The following is a 19,525-nucleotide window of genomic DNA, read 5'->3' on the forward strand; positions in this document are numbered from 1 at the left end:
TATTCTGCAATCTTGATTCTTCAGTGAGTATCCTTCCTTACACACACATCTTTGAACACATAACACTGGTACCTGTGAGAGATGAATTCTCAGAAGTGGAGTTGCTGGGTTAATTTTTGAAATATTACCAAATTGTTTTTCAAAGCTGTGCTAATTTCCATCCCCACTATTACTAAATTCACTCTTTATCATATTTCGTATGAACTGCATTGTTGACAAAACTTCCTTTATAAACACACTTCGAAAAAAAAATCTCATTTCTAGAAATGAGCAGGGAGGGGATGATGTTCAGTATCTTTGGCCCTATTAAGATGATCAGATTCCAGATTTTATTTTTGAGAGGCAAACTGATAACAGTCACTGGTTGTTTACTATGTTGCTGAGAGCCCAAAGGAAAAGGGTAAATGTCCCTGGCATAGCCTGGGACTACAAAGATAGTGCTGTGTATTCTTGAGTAGAAATGAGATCATAGCCAGTGAGGAATCAGAAGCCAGTCCTATCACCATGTTCTTGATACAGTGTTTTGGACACAAGCAGTTCCCATCCCTTATCTCCCCTCCCAGCCATGATAGCTCCCTGAAACATTAGCTTTGCACTGCTACCTGCTGGCAAAGTTAGGCCCCCACCTCTCTGCCTGCCTGCCTGCCTATCTGTCTGCCTGTGAGAAGATTTCATATACATATTTCATTTTTAAATCCCTTCTTGGGCTCTGAAAGAAACTAGAGATTCACTGAAGCCAAAGAGGGGGAGGATATATCAGATTGGGCCCCAGATTGCTGGAGATAAAAAATGCAGAAGGATGTCCCACCATCCTCACCCTCTGAGCTCACGTAGAATCACTAAAGGGGTCCTTCAACAGCCCTGGGACACCCATCACTAACCATACTGAGAATCTGGAGAAGCAGTTGACAAAATATAGCAATTTGGTCGCAGGGAAAAGCACAGTGGAAAGATAAATGTTTTCTCACCCGGAAAAAACACATGAAATAAAACGGAACCTGTGGTGAACAGGGGAGGGGCACCTGTGTTACCTGCATGAAGTACAGTTTTGTGATTTTCAGGTGTACACGAATGCATCACATTGCATCACATTGTATGCACGCTCTAGCTGAAACTTTTTAAATCAACCTTGTGTTTTTGAGATGGGTTTAAGTGGATACATGTAGACCTAGTTCATTCATTTGTTACTGCTATATAATATTCCATAAAGGTTTTCTGTATTTTCTTCTAAAAGTCCTAGTATTTCTTTTTACATTTAGATATTTCATCCCCTGCTAGACTTTAACATGTATGCACATGGCTTGAGATAGGCTTCTGATATTTTTCTGTATGGATTATCCCAACGCCATTTTTAATGGATCATCATTCCCTGAGTGATTCCTCTTACTCCCTCTGTCATGCACCAGATTCTTGTGCATACTCAGGTCTGTTTCTCCTGGGCATTGATTTGTTACTCCATCAGGAATAACCTGATTGATTTCTTACTCCATCAGGAGACCACACAGGTCTAAATGTTTGATGATAAAATTTGACCTGTTGATAAGAACTGCCCTCCTTATTTACCTTCTTGAAAATCATTAGTCCTTCTCTTTACTTTTCTATAATTTAAGGGTCATATTTTCAAGCTTTTTCCTTACAAGTCTCTTGTAACTTTGATTGTAAATCCACTGAATTTATTGATTACCACTGGAAGAACTGCCACATTTGTAATATCAAGACTTCCCTCATATCAGCGTGGGGTAGCTCCCAATTTACACAGGCCTTATTTTATATTCTTCTGTAACATTGTCCTATGTAAGATTCTTACGTTTCTTATCCTTAGGTATATTATTATCACTTTGGTCATCCTTTTGAATATATATTTTTACTTTACCAATAAAATAATGTCTACATACTGGTTTTGCATCCAGCAACCTCGCTGAACTGAACAAGCTCAACATTTTTCTATAGATTAGCTTGAGTTTTCTATTTAAGCAATTATATTATCTGCAAATAATGATGAAATTTTTTCTTTATGAGTCTTATATGACTTGTTTGTTTTTCCTATCTTTTCAAACTGGCTGGACATTCAGCACATTGCTGAACTGAAGCTACAATAGTAAGCATATTTCTTTTGCCATTGATTTTAAAGAGTATGCTTCTAATTTTCACTATTATCAGGGTGACTATAGGAGTCTCATAATTAGCCTTTATCAAGTTGGGGGAATTTCTTTCCACTCTTGGCTTGTTAAAAGTTTCATTATGAATGGTTTCTATCAATATTTCTATTTCATTATCTTTCATCTGTTAATAAAGTAGGTTACATTAATAAATTTTCCAATATAATTTTAATAGTTCCAGGTTGATCATTGCTGGATTCAACTTGCCAGTATTTCATTTGCTCTGTCTTGGTAAATGAGGCTGATTTATAATCTTCTCTCGTAAGTTGTCCCTTTGGGCTGCTTTTCACGTCTCTGCCTCACTATCTTCCTTCTGTATTGTCCCTGGGAACTCCAAAGTCTTCTCACTGTTTTGCATAGTAATTCAGGTATCTTCTTCCCCTACAATGTTCCTTAGCAAGTTACCCAAGGATCTCTGTTGGTCACTAGTTTCTCAGTAGCCTGTAAATAATTTCACAGATAAGAAGGAAAAGCAATGCAGTTCTTTCATGCATAATTTAAATATCTAAAATGTATGTTAGATCATAATTTTCATAGAATTTCTGACCTTTTTATGTTCTTAAAAGCAGTGTATATGTTTCATAGACTGACAGTTCATGCTGATTAACATGAAGTTAATCATGTGTAGTTTATCCCAACTAATGTACTTTATCGTCACCCAACAGTTCCTGTTTACATTTTTTAAACTTGCATTCGTCACTGTTACCCTTGCATTGCATAATATCACAGTTCAAAAAAAATGAATCATTTCAAAAGTGGTTTGCAGAAATACAACAATGGTGATGAAAATAAAAAAGTACACCTCACAATATGAAGTAAGTTCACGGATATAAATAATGAATGGACTCTGTCATAAATACAAAGCTGGAATCTGAGGCAAGTCATGAGACAAGTGGACAGTTTTATTTTATTATCTACTAATAACATTTTTATCAAATAATAATATACTACTGAAAGTTCCATATTATTTTCCAAAATACTGAAAGTTCCATATTATTTTCCAACAAATCTTATCAACCTCACTTTTAAACCAGTTGACGATTCCTAGTACAAAAACAAAATTAGATGTGCTGTGATAACCACTGTGAATTGTATAAGACTGATGAGTCACAGACCTGTACCTCTGGAACAAATAATACATTATATGTTAATAAAATTAATAAATAAAATAATCACCCAGAAGAAAAAAAAAAAAAAACAAGAAACAAAATTAGGCTTTCCACTAAAAGTGATCAACACTTGATGTTAAAGGTTGAAAAGACATGAAAACTGTAGTGTCCTCATTCCTCCTTGCAGCAAAAACAAATACAACTATAACCTTGCTGGTAAGACATGAAACCAGCTTCCAAATCAATGACAAATATTGTAGTTGGAAAGAAAGCAACAAGCAATTGGTGCAATAGGAGTTCTTATAAGAACTACTGCATTTCTTATAATGCGACTGGCATTTAAAATCAATGACTGTTACATATATAAACAAGAAGACATTCCACTTTGTAGTTCAATGAAACTATGGATATACCAGTTTTCAGTATACATTCACCATATATGTGAGAAAGAAGTGATCAATGACCTTGGTCTTATTTATCATGTAGCTAATTTTAAAAGAAGAGATTTCTGGTTTAATTCATTAAAGATTAGCTTGTAAACTTAAAAACGCATGTTAGGGTGTGCACCAAAGTTCTTAGCTATTCACAAGCACTATTCACAAGAACCAAAAGGTGGAAACAGTCCGAATGTCTGTCAACGGCTGAAAAGATAACAAAATGTGATAGATTTATTGATGGACAATAGAATATTATTCAGCATGAAAAATATTATTCAGCATGAAAAATGGTTGTTTCAGGGGTACAGGTTTGTACCCCTGAAACAAACAATACATTGTATGTTAATTTTTAAAAAAAGAATGAGATTCTGACACATGCTTCAACACGGATGGACCTTAAAAAACATTATGCTGAGTAAAATTAGCCAGATACTAAAGGACAAATTGTATGACTTGTCTGATTCCACTTATATGAGTTACCTAGAATAGGAATTTATGGAGACAGAAAGTAGAATCGAAGTTGCCAGGGACTAACCCAGGGAGGACTAAGGAGTTGTTTGATGAGTACTGAGTTTCTTTTTGGGATACTAAAAAAGTTTTGGAGACGGATAGTGGCCATGGTTGCTCAATGTTGTGAAGACACTTAATGCCACTGAATTGCGTACTTAAAATGGTGATGGCAGTAAATTTTATGTTATGTATGTTTCACCACAGTTGCTTGGGGGGTTGGGGGAAAGACCCACAGAACTTGTACTGAAGAAGCTCCAGTCACATGGTTAACAAGGAAAGGCATCACTCTACAAACGAAAAGACACTGCTTCCAAATGCACTACATCCCTCATTCGTGGAAAAAAGTGGGGGTCCATAGCATGCCTTCAGACCCTGAGTTGCCTTTGAGGGGCACAGCGGAAATTGTGAGTACAAACTGACTGTGGTCACTTAGCCTAAATCTCCACAGCTGACAGGGCTGGGATGAAAGTGAGTATAAGATGCTGCTTTCCCACACTGGATTGCCGTGACGGGCAAACAGAAAAGACTTAGAGTGTTTTAAAATAAGGAATAGAATCTTTTAAAATGGCCATTTCTACTAATACACATGGTCTGTCTCAGCGATACATTTAGGATTTTGAACAGTATGATCTTTGACTTCAGGGTCTAAACACCAGGATTTTTTGATGATCAGACACCAGGATTTCTTAAGACTGAACAGTGGGGCAAATGGTTTGATGGCTGAGAGTTTGACTTTCTCAATACCCAGTGATTTTCTTCCTCCATTAGGAGTGTCTTTGCATATTAAAAATCACATCCAAACATGGCAACAGAACATAAAAAAATACCTTGTGAGCCAAATGCCACCAGAAAGAGGGTACAACTCTGTCAGCTACTGTCCCCCGAGTTGAGACCGTTAACCCTCCAGCTTCTGGTGGTGTTAAAGCCTCGGCTTGCGTCCTCTGGTGAAACACTGAAATTAGTCTTCAGAACTCTGTCCATAATTTCTGGATCTGCATTTGATCTGAAAAGCCAGAAATATCCGTCAAAGCTTCCCAACAACCTATAATTCTGAGTTAAGGTTTTCTAATTTAGAAAACATAAAGAGTTGGGGCGGGGGACCAACAAGATATGAAAGCTGACAGCTCAAACAGCCATCCAGCCAGATATAGATTTCTTCGTGAATAATTTCAAACACTATTTCCCTCTCACAGATATGAAAAGACATTACCGCTATTCTCTTTTCATGTGATTTTTACTTTTACATAAGGTACAGAGATTTACAGTTTAAAAGGTCACAGAGTTCTACAAAAATTCTAACAAAACAACAGCTTCATGCTTCTCATCTCCTTGTCGCTAATCCTGTATTTCCAGAGGCGAGCGCTGTCAGCTTTTTTACCTTTTTATCCTGATACTTCCCTCTCTCCGATAAGATACTCATACTGTATTTTTTATTTTCCCACTTTAGATGTTATCTATGGGCTTTCTGTTGTGGAAAAAAAAGAATTAGGTGTACGTACCCACACGTAATTCCTCTCGCACTTATTTTCATATTGTAGTTATATTATCATCTGGGGTTAGGTAATCAGACGATGCATACGTCCCCTGACTACAGACGCGATTATGTAATAGTATTGCCAAGCAAATGGCATGACAGCTGTGTCATGCAGTGTCCTTTGATTACATGCTCCTTTCGCTTTCTCTAGAGTTAATACAGATTTCATTACTTTATTTGCTCTGATTTCTATGTCTTTACCCTAATTTTCTCCCAAACTCTTCTCCAGAGGTTTATTCATTGCTTCAATTTAGTCAAACGTATCAGGCTATCCATCAGTTTCCTGGAGTCCTCCATCTCCTGACTCAGTGTGGCCTAGGTGTTCTCAAGGCATGATGCACAGACCTTTGCTGGAGATTTCCCCTTCTCCATTTTCTTTTAGAATCCATATTTCTCTCCCCTGCATCCCCAGATCTTCCTCTTTGTTGGTCACTTTCTTATTTGGGTGGAGCATCTTATGGTAACTTTCTTAGAAGGGTAGATGAAAGTACATTTTCTGAGACATGGTATATCTGTAAATATCTTTATTTTGCCCTCATAATAACAGTTCAGCTGAGGAAGAAATTCTATATTAGAAATTATTTTCCTAAAAATTTTGAAGGTATTTGTTTCATTGTTTGATACCCTCCAAGGTTGCCATTGATAAATCTGATGATACTTTGATTCTTAATTTTCTGGATGTAACCTATGATTTTCACTCCCTCAAAAAAAGTTATGGTCTTCTGTCTGTGTACAATGTTCTGAAATTTGGTGATGTTATGCCTTGAAATTCATTCATTTTCCTGAACACTTCTAGGTGTTTCCAACTGAATACTTAGATCCTTCAGTTTTCAGAAATTTTCTTGAATTATTTCTTTGATAACTTTCTCTAGTTTTGTTGTCTATTTCTAGACCTCCTATTGGTCAACATTGTACCTACTGGTCTGACTCTAATTTTCATGCTTATAAACCACCTCTCGTCATTTCTTTTGGTCCTACTTCCAGGGAGATCTCTTTAATTTTATTTCCACCTCTTCTATTAATGTCTTACTTTTGCTATCATGTTTTTATTTTCAAGTTCTGTTCTGTTCTTTGAATCATTTTTACAGCCTTCTGTTCTTGTTCTAAGTATCCCATATCATTTCATTGCTTAACTCTCTAAAAATATTTATAACTTTTTAAAATTTATTTTTTATTTTCAGCATAACAGTATTCATTGTTTTTGTACCACACCCAGTGCTCCATGCAATTCGTGCCCTCTCTAATACCCACCACCTGGTTCCCCCAACCTCCCCCCCCACACTTAAAACCCCTCAGATTGTTTTTCAGAGTCCATAGTCTCTCGCGGTTCACCTCCCCTTCCAATATCCCCCAACTCCCTTCTCCTAATCCCCCAATGTCCACCATGCTATTTGTTATGCTCCACAAATAAGTGAAACTATATGATAATTGACTCTCTCTGCTTGGCTTATTTCACTCAGCATAATCTCCTCCAGTCCCATCCATGTTACTACAAAAGTTGGGTATTCATCCTTTCTGATGGAGGCATAATACTCCATAGTGTATATGGACCACATCTTCCTTATCCATTCGTCCATTGAAGGGAATCTTGGTTCTTTCCACAGTTTGGCAACTGTGGCCATTGCTGCTAAAAACATTGGGGTACAGATGGCCCTTCTTTTCACTATCTGTATCTTTGGGGTAAATTCCCAGTAGTGCAATTGCAGGGTCATAGGGAAGTTCTATTTTTAATTTCTTGAGGAATCTCCACACTGTTCTCCAAAGAGGCTGTACCAACTTGCATTCCCACCAACAGTGTAAGAGGGTTCCCCTTTCTCCACATCCCCTCCAACACATGTTGTTTCCTGTCTTGGTAATTTGGGTCATTCTTACTGGTGTAAGGTGATATCTCAATGTGGTTTTAATTTGAATCTCCCTGATGGCTAGTGATGATGAGCATTTTTTCATGCATCTGATAGCCATTTGTATGTCTTCATTGGAGAAGTGTCTGTTCATATCTTCTGCCCAATTTTTGATATGATTATCTGTTTTGTGTGTGTTGAGTTTAAGGAGTTCTTTATAGATCCTGGATATCAACCTTTTGTCTGTACTGTCATTTGCAAATATCTTCTCCCATTCCATGGGTTGCCTCTTTGTTTTGTTGACTGTTTCCTTTGCGGTGCAGAAGCTTTTGATTTTGATGAAGTCCCAAAAGTTTATTTTTGCTTTTGTTTCCTTTGCCTTTGGAGACATATCTTGAAAGAAGTTTATGTGGCTGATATTGAAGAGATTACTGCCTATGTTCTCCTCTAGGATTCTGATGGATTCCTGTCTCACGGTGAGGTCTTTTATCCATTTTGAGTTTATTTTTGTGTATGGTGTAAGAGAAAGGTCGAGTTTCATTCTTCTACATAAAGCTGCCCATTTTTCTCAGCACCATTTATTGAAGAGACTGCCTTTTTTCCACTGTATATTTTTTGCTGTTTTGTCGAAGATTATTTGACCATAGAGATGAGGGTCCATATCTGGGCTCTCTACTCTGTTCCACTGGTTTATGTGTCTGTTTTTATGCCAGTACCATGCTGTCTTGGTGATCACAGCTTTGTAGTAAAGCTTGAAATCAGGTAATGTGACGCCCCCTGTTTTATTTTCCTTAGCGATTTGGGGTCTCTTCTGATTCCATATAAATTTTTGGATTATTTGCTCCAGCTCTTTGAAGAATACCAGTGGAATTTTGATTGGAATGGCATTAAAAGTATAGATTGCTTTAGGCAGTATAGACATTTTAACAATGTTTATTCTTCCAATCCAAGAGCATGGAATGGTCTTCCATCTTTTCGTGTCTTCTTCAAGAAATTGAAGAAGACACAAAAAGTTTGAAGACCATGATAACTTTTTCCTAACTTTTCTTCTGCTCCTGTATTGCCTCTTTTCATTTATTTATTTACTTACTTACTTATTTATTTATAACGTACAATGTATTATTTCCCCCAGGAGTACAGGTCTGTGAATCATCAGGCTTACACCCTTCACAGCACTCACCAGAGTACATACCCTCCCCAATGTCTATAACCCAGTCACCCTCTCCCTAACCCCCTACCTCCCAGCAACCCTGTTTGTTCCATGAGATTCAGAGTCTCTTATGGTTCGCCTCCCTCCTGATCCCATCTTGTTTCATTTTTTCCCTCCCTACCCGCCATAACCCCCTGTCCTACCTCTCATTTTCCTCATATCAGAGAGCTCATATGATAACTGTCTTTCTCTGATTGACTTATTTCGCTCAGCATAATACCCTCTAGTTGCATCCATGTTGGTGCAATTGGCAAGATTTTATATCTCTTGATGGTTACATAGTATTTCATTGTATATATATATACCACATCTTCTTTATCCATTCATCTGTTGATCGACATCTAGATTCTATCCGTAGTTTGCCTATTGTGGACATTGCTGCTATAAACATTTGGGTGCACATGCCCCTTCTGATCACTACATTTGTATCTTTGGGGTAAATACCCAGTAGTGCAATTGCTGGGTCATAGGGTAGCTCTATTTTCAACTTTTTGAGGAACCTCAATACCGTTTTCCAGAGTTGCTGCACCAGCTTGCATTCCCACCAACAGTGTAGGAGGGTTCCCCTTTCTCCACGTCCTTGCCAACATCTGTCATTTCCTGACTTGTTAAATTTAGCCATTCTGACTGGTGTGAGGTGGTATCTCATTGTGGTTTTGATTTGTATTTCTCTGGTGGTGAGTGCCGTTGAACACTTTTTCATGTGTCTCCCGGCCATTTGGATGTCTTCTTTGCAGAAATGTCTGTTCATGACTTCTGTCCATTTCTTTTTTTTTTTAATTTTTAATTTTTAATAAATATATATTTTTATCCCCAAGGGTACAGGTCTGTGAATCGCCAGGTTTACACACTTCACAGCACTCACCAAAGCACATACCCTCCCCAATGTCCATAACCCCACCCCCCTTCTCCCAATCCCCCTCCCCCCAGCAACCCTCAGTTTGTTTTGTGAGATTAAGAGTCACTTATGATTTGTCTCCCTCCCAATCCCATCTTGTTTCATTTATTCTTCTCCTACACCCTTAAGCCCCCATGTTGCATCACCACTTCCTCATATCAGAAAGATCATATGAAAGTTGTCTTTCTCTGCTTGACTTATTTTGCTAAGCATGATACGCTCTAGTTCCATCCATGTTGTCTCAAATGGCAAGATTTCATTTCTTTTGATGGCTGCATAGTATTCAATTGAGTATATATACCACATCTTTGTCCATTCATCTGTTGATGGACATCTAGGTTCTTTCCATAGTTTGGCTATTGTGGACATTGCTGCTATAAACATTCGGGTGCACGTGCCCCTTCGGATCACTACGTTTGTATCTTTATGATAAATACCCAGTAGTGCAATTGCTGGGTCATAGGGCAGTTCTATTTTCAACATTTTGAGGAACCTCCACACTGTTTTCCAGAGTGGTTGTACCAGCTTGCATTCCCACCAACAGTGTAGGAGGGTTCCCCTTTCTTCGCATCCTCACCAGCATCTGTCATTTCCTGACTTGTTAATTTTAGCCATTCTGACTGGTGTGAGGTGATATCTCATTGTGGTTTTGATTTGTATTTCCCTGATGCCGAGTGATATGGAGCACTTTTTCATGTGTCTGTTGGCCATCTGGATGTCCTCTTTGCAGAAATGTTTCTTCATGTCCTCTGCCCATTTCTTGATTGGATTATTTGTTCTTTGGGTGTTGAGTTTCCTAAGTTCTTTATAGATTTTGGACACTAACCCTTTATCTGATATGTCATTTGCAAACAATCTTCTCCCATTCTGACTGTTAGTTGTCTTTTGGTTTTGTTGACTGTTTCCTTTGCTGTGCAAAGGCTTTTGATTTTGAAGTCCCAATAGTTCATTTTTGTCCTTGCTTTCCTTGCCTTTGGTGATGTTTCTAGGAAGGTGCTGCAGCTGAGGTAGAAGAGGCTGCTGCCTGTGTTCTCCTCAAGGATTTTGATGGATTCCTTTCTCATATTGAGGTCTTTCATCCATTTTGAGTCTATTTTTATGTGTGGTGTAAGGAAATGGTCCAGTTTCATTCTTCTGCATGTGGCTGTCCAATTCTCCCAACACCATTTGTTGAAGAGAGAGTCTTTTTTCCATTGGATATTCTTTCCTGTTTTGTCACAGATTAGTTGGCCATAGAGTTGAGAGTCCATTTCTGGGCTCTCTATTCTGTTCCATTGATCTATGTGTCTGTTTTTGTACTAGTACCATACCATCTTGATGATTACAGCTTTATAATAGAGCTTGAAGTCTGGAATTGTGATGCCACCAACTTTGGATTTCCTTTTCAACATTTCTCTGGCTATTCAGGGTCTTTTCTGGTTCCATATAAATTTTAGGATTATTTGTTCCATTTCTTTGAAAAAAATGATGGTATTTTGATAGGGATTGCATTAAATGTGCAGATTTCTTTAGATAGCATAGACGTTTTCACACTATTTTTTCTTCCAATCCACAAGCATGGAACGTTTTTCCATTTCTTTGTGTCTTCCTCAATTTCTTTCATAAGTACTTTATAGTTTTCTGAGTACAGATTCTTTGACTCTTTGGTTTATTCATAGGTATCTTATGGTTTGGGGTGCAATTGTAAATCGGATCGACTCCTTAATTTCTCTTTCTTCTGTCTTGCTGTTGGTGTATAGAAATGCAACTGATTTCTGTGGAATGATTTTTATATTCTGACACTTCATTGAATTTCTGTATGAGTTCTATCAGTTTTGGAGTGGAGTCTTTTGGGTTTTCCACATAAAGTATCATATCATCTGCAAAGAGTGAAATTTTTGCTTCTTCTTTGCTGACGCAGATGCCCTGTATTTCTTTTTGTTGTCTGATTGTTTAGGCTAGGACTTCTAGTGCTATGTTGAATAGCAGTGGAAATAGTGGACCTCCCTGCTGTGTTCCTGATCTTAGGGGAAAAGTTCTGTTTTTCCTCAATCAGAATGATAATTGCCCTGTGTTTTTCTAGATGGCTTTGATGATATTGAGGCTTATACCCTCTATGCCTATACTGTGGAGAGTTTTGATCAAGAAAGAATGCTATATTTTGTCAAATGCTTTTTCAGCATCTATTGAGAGTATCATATGGTTCTTGTTCTTTCTTTCATTAATGTATTGTATCACATTGATTGATTTGCCGTTGTTGGACCTACCTTGCAGCCCAGGAGTAAATCCCACTTGTTCGTGGTGAATAAACTTTTTAATGTACTGTTGGATCTTATTGGATAGTATTTTGGTGAGAATTTTTGCATCTGTATACATCAAGGATATTGGTCTGTAATTCTCCATTTTGATGGGGTCTTTGTCGGTTTTAAGATCAAGGTAGTGCTGGCCTCATAGAATGAGTTTGGATGTTTTCCTTCCATTTCTATATTTTTGGAACAATTTTAGGAGAATAGGTATTAATTCTTCTTTAAATATTTGGTAGAATTCTCCTGGGAAGCTCTCTGGCTCTGGGCTCTTGGGAGATTTTTTATGATCTCTTCAATCTCCTTACGGGTTATGAGTCAGTTCAGGTTTTCTATTTCTTCCTGGTTCAGTTTTGGTAGGTTATATGTGGGTAGGAATGCATGCATTTCTTCCAGATTGTCAAATTTGCTGGTATATAGCTGCTCATAATATGTTCTTATAATTGTTTGTATTTCTTTGGTGTTGGTTGTTATCTCTCCTCTTTCATTCATGATTTTATTAATTTGAGGCCTTTCTCTTTTCTTTTTGAGAAGTCTGGCGAGGGTTTTATCAATCTTATTAATTCTTTCAAAGAACCAGCTCCTAGTTTTGTTGATCTATTCTACTGTTCCTTTGGTTTCTATTTCATTGATTTCTGCTCTGATCTTTATGATCGCTCTTCTCCTGCTGGGTTTAGGCTTTCTTTGCTGTTCTTTCTCCAGTTCCTTTAGGTATAGGGTTAGGTTGTATACATGAGACCTTTCTTGTTTCTTGAGAAAGTCTTGTATTGCTGTACTTTTTCCTCAGGACTGCCTTTGGTGTGTCCCAAAGATTTTGAATGGTTGTTTTCATTTTCATTTGTTTCCATGATTTTTTTCAATTCTTCCTTAATTTCCTGGTTGATCCATTTATTCTTTAGTAGGATGCTCTTTAACCTCCATGAACTTGAGTTCCCAATTTTCCTCTTGTGATTGAGTTCTAGATTCAGAGCACTGCAGTCTGAAAATATTCAGGGAATGATCCCAATCTTTTTTTCTGACCCAGGATGTGATCTATTCTGGAGAATGTTCCATGTGCACTAGAGAAGAATGTGTATTTTGTTGCTTTGGGATGGAATGTTCTAAATATATCTGTGATGTCCATCTGGTCCAGTGTGTTATTTAAAGCCTTTATTTCCTTGTTGATCTTTTGCTTGGATGATCTTGCCATTTCAGTAAGGGGGTTGTTAAAGTCCCCTACTATTGTATTATTTTTATATGTTTCTTTGATTTTGTTATTAATTGTTTTATATAATTGGCTGCTCCCATGTTAGGAGCATAGATATTTAAAATTGTTAGATCTTGTGGGACAGACCCTTTAAGTATGGTATAGTGTCCTTCCTCATCTCTTATTACAGTCTTTGGCTTAAAATCTAATTGATCTGATATAAGGATTGCCACCCCAGTTTTCTTTTGATGTCCATTAGCATGATAAATTGTTTTCTGCCCCCTCACTTTAAATCTGGTGGTGTCTTTGGGTCTAAAATGCGTTTCTTGTAGACAGCATACGGATGGGTCTTGTTTTTTTTTAATCCATTCTGATATCCTGTGTCTTTTGATTGGGGCATTTAGCCCATTTGCATTCAGGGTATCTAAGGAAAGATAAGAATTTAGTGCCATTGTATTGCCTGTAAGGTGACTGCTACTGTATATTGTCTCTATTCCTTCCTGGTCTAGGTTACTTTGAAGCTCTGTCTTTGCTTACAGGACCCCTTTCAATATTTCCTGTAGGGCTGGTTTGGTGTTTGCAAATTCTTTTAGCTTTTGTTTGTCCTGGAAACTTTTTATCTCTCCTATTTTCAATGACAACCTAGCTGGATATAATATTCTTGGCTGCATATTATTCTCATTTAGTGCTCTAATATATCATGCCCATCCTTTCTGGCCTGCCAGGTCTCTGTGGATAAGTCTGCTGCCAATCTAATATTCCTACCATTGTATGTTAAGGTCTCTTGTCCAGAGCTGCTTTCATGATTTTCTCTTTGTCACTAAGACTTGTAAGTTTTACTATTAGATGATGGGCTGACCTATATTTGTTGATTTTATTTTTTTTTAAAGATTTTATTTATTTATCAGAGAGAGAGAGGGGAGAGAGCGAGCACAGGCAGACAGAATGGCAGGCAGAGGCAGAGGGAGAAGCAGGCTCCCCGCCGAGCAAGGAGCCCGATGTGGGACTCGATCCCCGGACGCTGGGATCATGACCTGAGCTGAAGGCAGCTGCTCAACCAACTGAGCCACCCAGGCATCCCTATATTTGTTGATTTTAAAGGTGGTTCTCTGCCTCCTGGATTTTGATGCTTGTTCCCTTCACCAAATTAGGGAAATTCTCTACTATAATTTGCTCAAATATACCTTCTGCCCCTCTCTCTCTTCTTCTGGGGTCCCAATTATTCTAATATTGTTTCATCTTATGGTATCACTTATCTCTCAAATTCTCCCCTCATGGCCTAGTAGTTGTTTGTCTCTCTTTTGCTCAGACTCTTTATTCTCCATCATTTAGTCTTCTGTATCACCAATTCTCTCTTCTACCTCATTTCTCCTAGCAACAAGAGTCTCCATTTTTTATTTCACCTCATTAATAGCTTTTTAAAATTTCAACTGGACTAGATTTTAGTTCTTTTATTTCTCCAGAAAGAGATTCTCTAATATCTTCCATGTTTTTTTTGAGCCCAGCCAGCACCTTGATAATCATCATTCTGAACTCTACTTTTGACATATTACTAATGTCGGTATTGATTCGCTACCTAGTTGTCGATGTTGCCTCTTTTTCTTTTTTTTGTGGTGAGTTTTTCCGCCTTGTCATTTTATCTAAATATGAATAGATGAATGCAAGAACAAAATACTAAAAGGGTAGCAATGACCCCAGAAAAATATACACTAACCAAATCAGAAGAGACCCAAAACTGGAGGGAGAAGAAAGGAGGAAAAAAAAAAAGCATATATATATATATATGTGTGTGTGTGTGTGTGTGTGTGTGTGTGTGTGTATGTGTATATGTATATGTATGTGTATATGTATACACACACATGACTGGTGAATAGAACAGAGACACACACTTGATTTTTAGTGTATTTTATACTGTTAGAAGAAACTACCTCCCAAAATTTTAAAGAAAGAAATACATATATATATACAAAAATAAGGGTAAACACGATGAAGGGATGGAATACAACTGTAAAGATGAAAATTAAAAAAGATTCTAAATAAGGAATTGATAAGAAGTTAACTGAAAAAAAAAAGAAGAAGAAAGAATGTACTCAGGCTGGAGACTAGAACAAAGCCTCTCTTCTTGGGGAGGGGCCTGTTGCAGTGATTCTCAAATGTCTTTGCCTGAGGCAGAATTGCACTGCCCTTGCCAGGGGCCCAGCTAAGTAATCCGTTCGGGTTCACTCTCTGGAGTTTTTGTTCCCTGAATGCTTTCCACACCTCTTCGAAGGATGGGAATGAAGATGGTGGCCTCCCAATCTCCAGCCCTGTAGGAGTGGAGAGCTTGGGCCCCACTCCTCAGTGTGCCCTCAAAGAGAAGCAGTCAGTCACTCCCATCTCTCTGGTCTCCAGCCGCACTCTGAGCTCACCCAGCCTGTGACTGAGCATTTCTATCTCTGGTGCACAGCCCCGTTTAGAGTCTCCAAACCCAGCTGATTTCTGCAGTGCACTTTTGCGCTGCTCCTCCCAGAGGAGGAAGGAAGGGGGGGGGTCCTCTCCAGATCTGCCACTTGTGGGGTCCTTGCTCAAAGAACAGTGGTCTGAGTGTGCCTTGGATCATGGTTTAAGGTAACCCTGAGCTGAAAGCCCATTGCTTGGCTCTGTCTCTGTAGTCAGCTTTCCCACTCTGATACCTGGGAGCTCTGTCACCCTCAGACACCCCTGGTGTTTTTGTGTCCCCACGGGTCCTGAGACCACACTGTTCCTGCAAGGGCTCTATCCCCCCCAACCCCCTGCCAACTTAGCTTCTGGAATGACATCCCTCAGTGGAACAGACTTCTAAAAGTTCTGATTTTGTGCTCTGCTGCTTTCTCACTTGCTGGGAGCAGGCCCCGCACCTGGTGGTTTATCTCTCTGACACTTTGGATTCACTTCTCCACACATCCTACCTTCTGGAAGGTGGTTGATTTTCTCTTCCTAGAATTGCTGCTCTTCTTCTTTTCTATCTCCTGTTGATTTTGTAGGTATTCAGAATGGTTTAATAACTATCCAGTTGAACTCCTGGGATCTGATGATATTTCAATCTCCTACTTCTCTGCCATCTTGCTCCTCCTCCTCTTGCTTTTCTTTCTTTCCTCTTTGGTCTTTTTAGTCTTTGGTGTTAGAAGCATCCTTCAAATTCCTGATGCTTGTTCCCTAGTGGTTCACATTAAAAATATCATCTTCTTGGGCTATTAACCTGACTGCCAGGCTTCTAGAAACTAACTGAAAGGCAGAAGAGAGTAGGTGGGTGGGAGGGTTGCCTGATTTTCAGTGTATGAAGTGTCCTTTAACCTGTTTCACATGCAACTCTCTCTCCCTCTTGTTCAACTCTTGAAAGAATGAACATCCAATCTCTTTCTGGAACAGAGGAAGCAATTCTTCACTGAAGGGGGTTCTCACTGAATAGCTGTTTCTTATAAAGACTTTCAAGCTGTATCCAGCTCCATCTGACCACCTCTCCCCAAACCCCACTTTCAGAGGTATTTAGTGTCTCTAAGCCCTAAGCAGTCCTGCAGTGTGGGTTGTCTCACTTCTAGGAACTCCCCACTTCCCAGCTCAGGTTTTAGCTTTCTTGAGTCTGCTCTGTCAGATACTACCCATCCATCTGCTCCCTAGTTTCCAAAATGTTGTTGTTGTGTTCTCCATTATCTTCCTCCTACTGGGTTTATGCTTCTAAAAAAAAAAAAAAAAAAAAAAAAAAAAAAGGAAAGAAAAAAGAAAAATCCTTCTACTAACATTTAAGAAGAATTTCAGGAAGGATAGAGGTAAATACATATGTTCAATCTGTCATATGTAATCATGTCTTTCCATTTTTAATAGCAGTGTTTATGTTTATGATTTTACAATTTAAAAAATTGACGGTACCCAAAATTTTGTGTGCATCTGAATCTCTTTGGTTCTGGAAGGGTAATTCTCTCTGGCTAGTAGCATTAGCATCTGCTGGGAATGTGTTAGAAAAACGCATTCTTAGGCCTTATGCTTGATTTACTAAATAAGAGACCCTGGAGGTAGAACCCAGAAATCTATGTTTGAACAAGTCCTCCAGGTGTTCAGATGCTTGCTATTGTTTGAAAACGTCTGCCGTCAGTGATTGAGTGATTCTGAACATTTGAGAAACACTACCTTACTCTCAACCTCAGCTCTAAATCCATCTCTTCACCTACAAACCCACAAAGTGCCCAGCAAACTCAAAGGACTATTTGAGATGACCTCCCCTGGCAAGATCCAACCTCCAGAGAAAATGTTTATGTTAGGTGCTTTTCTTCCATGACACCTAGCTGTTTCCTGCCTTAAATGGCTCTTTGACTGGGATTCCTGGGCCCCAAAACACTTGCGGACCAAAGATTGTGGGAGAAGAAAAGACAGCTGGAAGTAGAGGAAATTTGAAGAGGAGGGACATAGAAGGGCCTCCACCTCTTCTACATGTCAGATGACAACAGGTTGGGAGAGGAGCCTTGAGCTTCCCTCTGGACACCTCAACAAAGAGGAGCATCCTTGTTCTGAACCTTCTGGTGGCTCTGCACCTCCCATTGCCCTCTGCTCACCTTTCAAACCAAGATGCTGCCACCCTTCTCAGCTGCACACATCAGCCCCCATTTGTATGACTTCTCTGAGTTCCCCAGTCTTGCCTCCTTACCTTACTTCTTCCTTTTTCCCACCTTGCTGATGATTTTTGCACATTTTCCTATGGAGCCATCCTAGTAGCTCCCCTCTGAGCTCTCTCTACGGCACTCCTTTCCACCTTCTCTCCCAGATATGTCTTCACTGTAATTTACACCTTTGAAGCCTTGATAAAGATACTGGCAAGAGGATTTTTTCTAAATGAGTTTGCTTACCTGCGAGATCCTTGGAACTGGCTGGATTTTAGCGTCATTACCCTGGCGTAAGTATTTCTCTGTGCTGATGTGTTTGTCTGCATGGGCTTCTGGGTAGCTCACACTCTGGGGATGTTTCCTATCTCTATCCAGCTTCCTCATATGAAACTGCATGGCCTGGGGTTTCCCTGCTTCTAAGTGTTATGCAGACAGTTACTTTAGGATTAGTCCCATACCTTCAGGTAGAAGTCAGAGACCTCAACTATGAGTTAATAACAGGCCTGTCAAAGTGAGCAGAGAAGGCTCAGCCTTGTACTTATCTGACTTGAAGGACTTTGCCTGAGGAACCAGTATATGAGGTTACCCAAGCCCACATGCTTGAATACCCATCCACACAGAGCCCTCAGGATCATAATACACCTTCTCAAGGGAGCCATTTTAAAGGCTATTGCAACAGTTAATTTAGTGTGTCAGTCTATAGGTGGAAATGCCGTTAGATTTTGTGCCCACTCTGGGTCTTTCTTAGGCTCTTGTTACCCAAGATTGTCCTTATTTTTGCTACATACATTCCCAGGACCCTCTCTTTGCAGAGATACTGACCAACTTCTGGTCCTACAGATACATTGGTGAAGCAACAGATCTCCGAGGAATCTCAGGCCTGCGGACATTCAGAGTTCTTAGAGCTTTAAAGACAGTTTCTGTGATCCCAGGTAAGTTGCTTTAATCACTACCTGTATTCATAGAGCATATGCTGGTTTACACAGTCTAATGTCCTACTTTGATTTTTGCAAGAGTCCTATAAAGCTCCAGGGCATGGACTGTTGTCTCCATTTAAAAGACCAAGAAACTGAGGACCAGAGAGTAGAAAACACAATACCAAGTCCCCACCACTAATGAGGTGAAGTGTGACCTGGAGACCTAGGATCCCAATTTCTAGGCTAATGCTCTGTGCATAATACCTCATAACATCACCATCAATAAATGACAAAAAGGTCATATCCTCATTTTATGTTCTTGTTGTGGGGTTCAGGCAAGCTTCCAATTGGAGCTTCTCCTTTATACACTAAGCTAAATGTATAAACTTGGAAATAGGGAGGAAGGGAGTAGGCAGTCCTAGGCTCTAGTGAGTGTCTTTGCCATTTCCATGTATCTGAAAGCTTGAGCCTCAGTCCTGTCTTTGGACCCACAGAGGAGAAAAGATTTGGGCATTCTTGATTACAGAGAATTCAGAAACAAAAGTGTTTCACCAGAGCTTATCTTATTGGGCCCTCAAGACTTCTGTTGTCACCAGTATCTCAGGGATACACCTTACCCCACAATGGGATGGTGGAAAGAATGGTGAGGCCAGAGACCAGGCAAACCGTTGTGACTTCCACCTTGTGACCTGGTGGATTATCTCCCTTCCCTCACCCCTGAGAATCCATTCTCTCATCTGGAAAACAGAAACACTCAAGCCATGGAGGAAGTCCTTTCAACCATTCTATGTCTGGCTCTGCAGGAAATGTTAGATAGTCTTTGCCAACT

At 39.2% G+C, this 19,525-nt stretch overlaps 1 protein-coding gene across 3 annotated transcripts in view; it reads left to right on the top strand.

The window, feature by feature from the left end:
- Positions 1-19,525, top strand: part of SCN10A (sodium voltage-gated channel alpha subunit 10) — a 100,423-nt gene that overhangs the window by 12,709 nt on the left and 68,189 nt on the right. For all 3 annotated transcript variants that reach the window (XM_059162051.1, XM_059162053.1, XM_059162054.1), the window contains exons 4-5: positions 17,941-18,069; positions 18,620-18,711. In XM_059162051.1, coding sequence (XP_059018034.1) covers positions 17,941-18,069; positions 18,620-18,711 — 221 coding nt within the window. The remainder of the gene's footprint in view (positions 1-17,940; positions 18,070-18,619; positions 18,712-19,525) is intronic.

The sequence above is a fragment of the Mustela lutreola genome, chromosome 2, assembly GCF_030435805.1.
Source record: "Mustela lutreola isolate mMusLut2 chromosome 2, mMusLut2.pri, whole genome shotgun sequence".
Lineage (NCBI taxonomy): Eukaryota > Metazoa > Chordata > Mammalia > Carnivora > Mustelidae > Mustela > Mustela lutreola.